The sequence below is a fragment of the Myotis brandtii genome, unplaced genomic scaffold, assembly GCF_000412655.1.
Source record: "Myotis brandtii unplaced genomic scaffold, ASM41265v1 scaffold63, whole genome shotgun sequence".
Lineage (NCBI taxonomy): Eukaryota > Metazoa > Chordata > Mammalia > Chiroptera > Vespertilionidae > Myotis > Myotis brandtii.
The window spans coordinates 2,381,815-2,392,331 of NW_005370411.1; the positions used below are offsets into that span (position 1 = coordinate 2,381,815).

At 38.1% G+C, this 10,517-nt stretch overlaps 1 protein-coding gene across 9 annotated transcripts in view; it reads left to right on the top strand.

The window, feature by feature from the left end:
• The window catches only part of ABI3BP (ABI family, member 3 (NESH) binding protein), a 259,187-nt gene that overhangs the window by 129,052 nt on the left and 119,618 nt on the right, over positions 1–10,517 (top strand). For 7 of the 9 annotated variants that reach the window (XM_014528309.1, XM_005880197.2, XM_014528314.1 and 4 more), the window contains one exon: positions 9,096–9,161. The exons of 1 other annotated variant lie outside the window; for it this stretch is intronic. In XM_014528309.1, coding sequence (XP_014383795.1) covers positions 9,096–9,161 — 66 coding nt within the window. The remainder of the gene's footprint in view (positions 1–9,095; positions 9,162–10,517) is intronic. One more of the 9 variants, XM_014528308.1, reaches the window with a different exon arrangement.

The following is a 10,517-nucleotide window of genomic DNA, read 5'->3' on the forward strand; positions in this document are numbered from 1 at the left end:
ATCTTGGTTGGCAATTAACTTGCATATCCTGCTCATTAGCAATGGGAAGCGTAGTGGAGGTATGGTTAATTACCATGTTTGTCTATTATTAGATAGGATCCACTGATTTCCTCATGTGGGAAAACACTTGAAAGTTGGCTAACATTGTCAGCCAATCCAGAGAAGCCTCAAATTGGGTCTTTCTAAGCCATAGTTACTCTAGTCACTGATGCAGAAACTTTACTGCAATTACTTACTGTGGTGTAAAAGTATGTTTAGCATTCCAGGTCACCTGAGTCCAGGTCCTGAGTAGAGTTTCATACTGTGTTCCATTGGCTATCACACTGTGACTATGGAACAACAATTAGTCTAAGGGCGTCTGTGATGGTTTATCTGCAACACTAAGGCAGGGCCGGCCTCACTCCCACAGACTTCATGAGCATCACATCTCCCAAACCAAACACTTTGGGGGCTCACTGGACTAGATGAACTCTTAGGTCCCTTTCATCTCTTAGCTTCTGTGCTATAGCATAGGAGACACAGGGTCCCCCAAGGTCTCCCTTGAGCAGCCTCTAGTTTTTTGGTGTCTTTGATTATTCAAAAGCAAACTGATCAAAACCTCAGGGGAACCATATGGAGTTTTAATGCAAAGGGCATGGATTATATATAAAGACTGAATTGAACCAAGTATTGGGAGTGGAGAAAATATGTTGGGAAGTGAAGGTCATAGAATTCCAAGGAGACAAATATACAGTAGGTGTGATTATAAATCCCATTAAAAGCAGAATTCTTTTTGCCTTTAATTTCAGAAAAGGAATGTTCTGGTTTTGCCCTTTTGGAATATAACTAGTGGCTAATGCAGTTTTATTATTCAGCTGCCTCACTACTGCCAGGGCAATTTTAGGCCGCCAGAGAACCTCCAACTGTTGACCACTAACCTTCTCTTGCTGAAGTGTTGGGGCTTGTTATGGGCTGTAACAGTACAGTTGGTAATTATTGCAGGCATGACCAGGAGCACCAGGAACTTCTAGCCTGCCCTTATAACATTTAATTTGTACATCCCTGCTACTCAGTGCGGTCCTTGGACCAGCAGCATTGGCATCACTGGAAGTTAGCTGAAAGGCAGAATCTGGGGCTCTGCTCCAGATCTAGTGAGTCAAGATCTGCTCTTAAGAAGATCTCTAGGTGGTCTTGCACATTAAAGTTTGAGAAGCACTATCTATCACTGAAGTCTGTAACATTTCACATGGTATAGATAAGAGTCATCAAAACGTGGTTAACTGTAGACAAGAGGACTCAAATCAACAGAAGATTGGTTTCTCAGAGTGGGTGATTCTTATCTCTTGTTTTTGCTAATGCACACAATGCTTACATCTAACTCTTATATAGGAGTTCCGTGGCATCTTCCTAACATGTTAAATTTTAAATTAAAATTTATCATATGCATTATTTGTGATTTAAAAAGTTGATATGGTCATGCCACTCTTTTATTGGTTTTAGCCTTTCTTGTTTATTGTGATTGATTTTGTGTGAATTTATACAGGTACTGAGGGTATCTATTACCTATTTAGTTTCAATGAATAGGATTTTTTATTTTATATTCCAATTACTCACATGAGTTTCCAATGTAATTGTTTGGTGAATTAAGAAGAGAAAGAGGTAGAGATAGTATTTGAATGCTGGTCCATAAAACCATTAATCCAATTTTTAGTTGTTATATCCTTTGAAGAAATGATATATTTTAACTGGTATTAATGACATTATTATAGCAAAATTAGCATAATTTGTTTTCTCTGTTGGGATACAATGCATCTATATTTACTATATCAATTCCCTTCACCCAAAGACCACCAGGAACATACCTATATTTGAACAAAGTTAGGTTTACTGACTCATTGCAACAATGGAAAATACAGACCATGAGAAACTGGGAACATTTAGTAAGATGGTGTTGGAAAGGACTTATTGTAGGATGTGGTCTTGTGTTAGGTGATTCTGGAGAGGCTCCAAGGAAGTGAAGCTGTGTGGATAGGATGCTGTCAGAAAGTGGAATAATTCTGTGATTGAATATCTCAATAATTACTTTTTTCTATTTTACACATAACTTTAACTATACATAGCATAATTTATTTTTCATTTATTTTTATTGTTGAACACTATTACAAATATCCCCTATTTCCCCCCACCTCTTTGCCCACCTCCTCCCAGCCCCTGCCCCTGTCTTCACCACACTATTGTTCGTGACCATGGGCTATGCATATATGTTTCTAATAATTCTTAATGAGATGACAAGAAGAATAGAGTGAAGCTAAAGTTGTGGTTGGTAAACAAGCAGCAGTTAGTCATATTAGCCAGACTGTAGGGACAGTCATTTTTGTGTTCATTCATTTGTCTGTGTCCCATACAATTAGAGAGTGCTCTTGTTTTTTTGTCTCCATCCATCTTAGTCACTAAATGGTCTTGTTTGATATTGGTATTCTTTAAAATTGTTGATGTTCAGCAGAAGAATACCAAGCCTAGCCGTGAGTGCCAGACCAGCACTGGATGCAAGCATCTGCTTTTCTCTTTATCAACCATTAAACATGATTTATCAATACCATTTGTAAAATTCATTTTGCTTCCACATTTACTAGATTTGTTTTCCACATTTACTTCATATTCTGTATTAAATCATTAGAATGCACAATCTCCAGAGGATTTTTGTATAACTTTTGAATATAAAAAGCTATGTGGAAATTCTAAATTGCATACTAAATATTAAAATCCCTGGGTCATTTCAATAGTTTATGACAAGAGTGGTTTAGGGTATTTGGAATTTGGAATATTCCAGGAAACCTGAGAAGTATAGTCATTACGCCTGTTTCCCCTAACCTTTCATTAGTGCTGCATTTTGTGATCCCATTATTTGAATTGTATTTTGTATTAAACTTTCTCTAACGTACATTTATGTAGGATTGATTGTTTTTGAGTCTCTTGACAAATCCAACTCTTCTTAAAGTATAGAAAGGAAATTACAAAAATCTGCTCTACAATTACATGCCAGAATGCCAACTTGTTTATAAAGTCTGTATTAGAAGAAAGTTGACCACATTTTAGAAATATTTTAGTGCTTGTGATAATCATTCAGAGAAGTCAGTCTCTCTGATGATAAATAGAATTGGTCTATATTCTATTGGAAGCTGGCCAGTTGACTATGATTTCTGTGCTATTATAGAGTGAGTTCCAGAAAAGCTCTCAGTACTTTCCAACCAAAACCCCACCCACAACCACACCCACACCCTACTGAATTGTGCACTGCACATATATGCATGTATTTGTTGCATTATTTCTTCATTGGAATAATATAATTTTTTATATATTTGGCAGTTTTCTATTAAGAGATTCAAAGAGTTGTATTTATACCATCACATTGATCTTTCAGAAGTCCCTGGAAGCAAAGAGAGATATTTTCTTTTAAGAAGATATGTGAGAGACTTGCCTTTGAATAGGTAGAGGAGCAAAAACTAGATTCTCATTCATTTCTTTCTGAATCTCTACAATGAACCACTCCATGTTAAAAGTGAAATGATGTCAGATAGTTTGCTTTGAAATTTTCACAGAATAGTGCAACAGAGAAAATAAAATATTTTTATTAGAGCCACGTGCCTTCTAGATTTTTTAAGAAAGAGCAAGTGGTCTGTAAGGAAGGCTAGCCAGTCCCTGAAGTTTATTCTCAATGTGAATGTGACCTCTAATCTGTGAGCTATAGGATGAGACAGAGCTGGGTTAATAACCAGCTCAACTATTTATTATTTAAGAGGTGGTAGACAAGTAATCTAACCTCTTAGATCCTCAGTTTTCCCATTTTTAAAGGGAAATAATATCTAATTTTTTCACTGGGTTGTTATGTTTTAAAAATAATGTATAATCACTTCATCTAATTCACAGTACATAAGGGGTACCCTGCTACCATTTTCTTACTACAGCAGACTCTTGCATTGGACGCATCGCCTTCCCATCACTCAAATTTCCTGAATTGCTATAGATGTTTAATAATAATAACAATAAAATATTTAATTAATGAAAAGAAGGAAGAGAAAAGAAAAAACACTGTTAAGCTTATATACATATGAGCGTATCAAATGATTCTTGGGTCTTCATTTCACCTGTGAAAATTTTTTAAGGAGAATGGAAAGGATGTGTGCTATGGTATTAGGAGAACCTTGCAACCTTGTGGGAATGGCCTGATGTCCTATTAAGCCCACAGCATGGCTGGTAAATTGTTATCCCTTGGCCATTCTGTTCAGTTAGAGTGGCAACCTGTATCATTCTGTGAACTGGGCTCAGACCCTGCCTAGGCTCAGGGAGTAAAATTGATGACAAGACAACTTTCTGTGTTTTCTGTGGGCATCAGAGTTGAGAGAAGCAGCATAAATGCCATGTATTGACCATCCCTCAGATGGGATATGGGCATGATTTCTAAAGCCCTGGTATGGTTTGAGGGGGCGGATGGAAATCAACTTTCTGTTTCTAGCTTGATAATGCCATCAGTGTTAAGGCTCCTTAATTTCTTTGATTATCCTCTTAAAAGACCATCATTTAGTACCAGGAGGGATTTAAAGCCCAAATAAAATAAAAATTTTTTATATAATCCCAGGGTGATTCACTGAGTTTATTTTCATCTAGAAAATTCTCCTGTCTGTTCTTCCCCCACAGTGTCCAGACAAACTGATTTCCCCCTCCAATTGTACTGTGACTAAGACAGTGACTTCTTCTGGCAGAAATATTTCCCCTTGCACAATAAATGGTTATCTTTAGGGACTTCCCTTTATAATTAGAACTGAGGATGTTAGACCTCAGTCTTTTCATTAGACTCCATTAAAGAGAACTACCTTTAAGAGTTTATCACCAATTATTTTCAATGTTTAATTCTTTCAGTACTTTGTAGAGCTGTAGTAAATTGCTATATGTGCTTAAGCTCCATCAATTACTTAAAGACTTGAAAGTTGAACTGGTCAGTGTGCCTGAGGAGTCCTATACTGGATAGAACATTTTGACCCAGGTGGTTTGCTCAGGGTGGCTGAAAAGAGGTTGAACTCTACGTTTGGATCTTATTGCCCACCTGTCAGGTGTTGGTTATCATAGATCTGGCCCACCCAACTGGATTAAGCTCTAGAGAGGAGAAAAAGTAGGAATGAGTGGTGGTGGTGATGCTTCGAGAGCAAGAAAATAGATTTCAAGTGTAGTAGATGGTTTACAGATTTCCTGTGGCCTCTTAGAGATTTATAACCTCAGCCTTTGACTTTACTTCATGAGCATTTTTTTTTGCAGACCATATTTTCACAAATTTCAGGTTTAATTGGAAAGGTATTTTATTTTCCTATGAATTGAAAAAAGCATTATTTATTTTTTGAAATGATACTGAGAACTCTGTGTGTGGTGTTTATATAAATGTTTTTCTCATCAGCTATTTTTTATAATCCTGTTGTATTTTCCCATTGCATCTTTTTTAAAAAAATTATTTATTGTTTAAAGTATTACATAAGTCTCCTTTTTCCCCCATTGACCTCTCCCTGGACACCCCCACCCTTCAGCACATGCACTCACCCCCCTACTGTCTGTGTCCATTGGTTATGCTCATATGCATGCATACAAGTTTTTTGGTTGATCTCTTACCCCTTCATCTCCCACCTTCCCTCATAGATTGTACGGTCTGTTCGATGCTTCTATGACTCTGATTCTATTTTTGTTTATGTTGTTCAGTATATTCCACAAATGAGTGAGATCATGTGATATTTTCTCTTTCTCTGACTGGCTTATTTCGCTTAGCATAATTCTCTCTAGTTCCATCCATGCTGTTGCAAATGGTAAAAATTCCTTCTTTTTTACAGCAGCGTAGTATTCCATTGTGTAGATGTACCACAGTTTTCTAATCTACTCATCTGCTGATGGGCACTTAGGCTGTTTCCAAATCTCAGCTACTGCAAAGTGTGCTTCTATGAACATAGGGATGCATATGTCCCATTGCCTCTTCATGTATGTTTTTATGATTCTATTTCCATGGCAGGGTATGGCCACACAAGCACATGGTACATAATTGTGTAGCAGAGAATAACATTTGTTGCACATGTATGTGTATCATAGAATAATTAAAGGACCTGTTCATTTATTCTCATTCATCTTTACTAAGAGCATAAGCTACCCAACTATCAAACTCATTGTTACTTGTTTATTGTAATGGGCATCTGTACATTAACTCTGTTTAGTCTCTGCTTTGTACCAGGCTTTGGGGAAATAACCTTGGAGCACATAATGAGCATGACAGTCACAATTTCTATCCTACTGATGACTGTCTTTCACATAGTTATTAATATTCATGCTGTTTGAATAAAACAAACTGATAAATTCTTGATAATTGGAAATACCTTGTCAGTATTGCCATTGTATGTTTCCAGAGCAAGATCATAGCATTTTTAGTATGGAATTTTCATCTAATCGGTTTTTTTAAGTAAAAATATACAAATAACAAAACACAATTAACAATATGGTTTTAGGAAGTTATGAGCAAATGGTAGTGTGACTTATCTCATACTATAATATTTTTATCTGAAAAATAGAAGAGTAAAACTTAGCTATCATGATCATAAGTCATTACTATATTTTGAAAGAAACTAATATTGCTCATTGTAACATTTGAATTGAACTACTTATTAAACACATTAGATTTCTCCTCCAACCCTTGGTCTCATGTATAGGTGAGAGATAGTGCTTAATGCCAGATGGCTGGAGCATTTCATCCACTAAGTAAACATTGGTGGCAAGATACTTGCCTCTAAACAATAATGCATGACAGAACATAGAGTGTCTAAAAAACAGAGGGATTCACTCCTAATTCTTAGCTATTTGTCAGTTTTGTAGCCTTTTAAAAACCTGCAGTGGCTGACCATGCCATGCATTTTGCTCTGGTATAGGAGTACATATATAAGAGTTTTGTAAAGAAAGCAAGAGCAGTTGGTTTTTAGGGACCTTCATTTCAACACTATCCTCTCCTCTGACATGTATTACTTCAGAGTAAAAAAAAAAATCTTGTTTAACCCCTGAATGATCTGAGGTGGTGGTGTGCTTTTCAAGGCAGCCCACACAATGTAAAACTTCCACCAAATGGTGTTTGTGTGATTTTAGCACTCCTGTTATTTACTACTCAATTCTCACAAACTCCAGAAATAGAAATATGAAGGGCCAAGTCTGCTGGCAAATGTGTTATTTTCATCTTGGAGCATATTTGAGAAAATGTTTGGAAGTAAAAGGTCCCTGACCATTGAGAACTTCCAGACGGAGGCCACCGTTGCCCAGGAATGATGGGAAGGGGCTTCCTCCCAGGGGAGTGACTTCTGAGAATAAGCCAAGGAAGGTGGCAGCCAGGCTTGGGAACTCCAGACTAGAAGGAAATTGCAAGTATGGAAAAGAAATAGAGACGGTGAATAAGCATCGACCTGTGGGACAAAATTACAGACTGTAAGAAAGATGGGCCACTGTCACTAGATAAAAGGAAAGTGTGGGACTTAGGGTAACATAAAGACAGTTGTATATTTCAAAAGTAACAATATAAATAAGTCAAGCTATTAATTCATAATTTCTTTCCTAGTATGAGAGGGTGAAATACAAGTTGGTCAAGGTTTCTTACTTTATTTAGTGGTAGCTAGAGCTGACTTCGAGGGTTCCATGAAATTGGCTTAAAGCAAGACTAAAATCAGCAACTGCCAGCTTTTCTGTTCTTTGGAAGATTCGCCTTTCTTCTCTGACCCTTTAAAGTTGTAGCTACACTAAAGATGTAATGTACTTACACTCAGAATGTTTGCACATTTTAACTCATAATATTCTGAGTGCTGTTCTTACTGGATGTTTATTTGTTGTTGTTGTTTTAAGATTTTGCAAAGCAATAGACTCACCTTCACATGCTGAAATGTATCTCCTGCCTCTTTAGTATGTGGTACAATATAAACTGTCCAATCTGAATATCAGAGTGTGTCACAGGGTCTGATATTATCTTTCTTATAGCTTCAACTAGGGGTGGTTCAAATCATTACACTGTCATTGAATTACAAGTAACCCCATGAGAGAATTTTCCCATGAGCTCCCCCCACCTTTCTAGTTTACTTCTGTACAGCCTTTTTGAAGGGGCAAGGAAAGGAAAGTCTACCTCACAATTCAAGCTTCTGTACACCTGTCATTATCGTAGTGACAGCTCTTGGTGCAGAAGAGAGGACATTTGTATTTTGGTCCTGTTTTTGCTTACAGATTCAACTCTTATGTGAACATGAAAATGACCCTTGTTTTAAAACCAACCTTTGTTTTTAAGATCACCCTGCTTTCTTTATTTCATGTAGAATATAAATGTTATCTTTAAATCCACTTAGATTATAGAGGGGCTCTTGGCTTACTGGAGGAACAGAGAAAGAAGGCTGCCTCCAGGTAAAGGGGCAAGAACAACAGTGCAAGGGATAGAGTGCTGGGTCTTAGCACCGCTCTTCCTGGCCCTGTGAATGCAGTGAAAAATATGCTGCACTGGACAATCCCATGTGTGACCGCTGGCAAATGTATCACCATTGTGAATCTCCGCTGCGTTGTCTAGAAAATAGAGATAATATCCTTATCTATGAAGTGGGAATAAAGTCTACCTCACCGATTTCTCAGGGGTGTTAAGGCAGTTAAATAAACATATATATGAGACAGCGCAGTGCAAATCGTAAAGTGCTGTCCGAATGTTAAGGTAGCATGATGGAAACGTTTACTAAGCAGAAAGACGAAGCAGTAGACTTTGTGCGAAGAGTCTCTACGTGAATGTTGTTTCCTTCTTTGGAAATCTCTCCCATCTGACTTCGTTTACGTTTATATTCTTGGGAGCTCTTTGATTTAGAGCTGGCACCACTTTACTGTAAATATACAGCACTATGCGCACATCAGCCTGAGGCCGGTGTCAGGCTCGCTGCACAGAGACCTTTAGTTCAGGTCAAGAGGGACTACAGTAAGTGTTAGCAACTGCTTACACTGTAGTGAAGACCATTATTAAAATATGTCGTGAAATCTGTTCAGTCAAAATTAACATTATCTCTTTTGTTTTACCTTTTCCTTTAAAGCAGCTTATGATGTTTTCTCAAGCCCTACAACGTCAGATGAGCCTGAAATATCAGAGCCCCACACAGGTATACCCAACCTCTCAATTCTCTCCTCTGATTCCATGTGTTCTGACAATACTGCACCTAGTTCTCTCTTTAATTTTTGTTGAATGAAATAGTACACTCTCCAGAGCTCTGCAGCAAAAGAAATGGCAATCCGTGTCAGGGAGGCGATGCTACCCTCTCCCACTGAGTGATTAGTTGTTTACATCCATGAGTAAACAGGCTCCCACAAGTGGGAGATGCAGATAGGTTTGCTTGCTACTGAGGCAAAGTAAGGTAATGGTCTATTGCTCTGTTGTTCAGCATCATTCTAAAAAGGTTTTAGAATCCTAGAGAGTTTTCTCTGGAGCAGTGGTTCTCCAATGGGGGTGATTTTGCTCTCCTCTATTCCCAGGGGATTTGGAAATGTCTAGAGACATTTTTGTTTGTCACAGCTGGAGGAGGTGCTACTGACACATCCAGTGAGTAGGGGTCAGAGATGCTGCTAAACTCCTACAATGCAAAGAACAGGCCCCTACAACAAAGAATCACCCAGCCCTAAATGTCAATATTGCTGAGGTGAGAAATCGTGCTATGGAGCACGATCATGCTATTCATTTATCTACTAGAGGCCTGGTGTACGATTTAGTGCATGGGTGGGGTCCGCTGGCCTGCCTATGGGGTGGGGCCGGCTGGGGGGGGGTGGCCACTGGTGGTTGTCCGCTGGCCCAGCCCCTGGTCGAACTCCTAGTTGAACTCCCGGTCAAGGGAACAATTTGCATATTAGCCTTTTATTATATAGGATAGAAGTTCAGGTGGGTCTAATTTTTGGCATTCACTTACTGATGCAGCTACAGTGAATTTAACTCAGTCCAATAGTTCCTCTTGGCAAGTGTTTACTAAGCACCTACTAAGCTTGGTCCTGCAGAACATTTAAAGTGAATAAGACTGGTCTCTGCCAGGCATGCATAGATGTCTGAGACTTTCTCTTTGTGTAGCTTTATCTCAGCATTATTTGTGTCATAAATAAAAGTGAGTAATTTTAAACAGCAGAAAATTTTAAAAAATGAAATAGAATGCTAAAGGTGGAATCAATTAGTAGTTAAGGAACAGAGAGAAGAAGCCAGCAAAATCTGTTGAAAATAAGTTGAGTATATGAGACACTGTTTTATCATGATTTCTGATGTTTAAAATATATATGTTCTTTAAAGTGAGCTCATATTTAAATTCTAATGAACCACTCATTTAAAAATGTTGGTCAGAAATCTCTCAAGTGTTCTTTTTTAAAATTTCTTTATTGCCGAAACCGGTTTGGCTCAGTGGATAGAGCGTCGGCCTGCGGACTGAAAGGTCCCAGGTTCGATTCCGGTCAGGGGCATGTACCTGGGTTGCGGGCACATC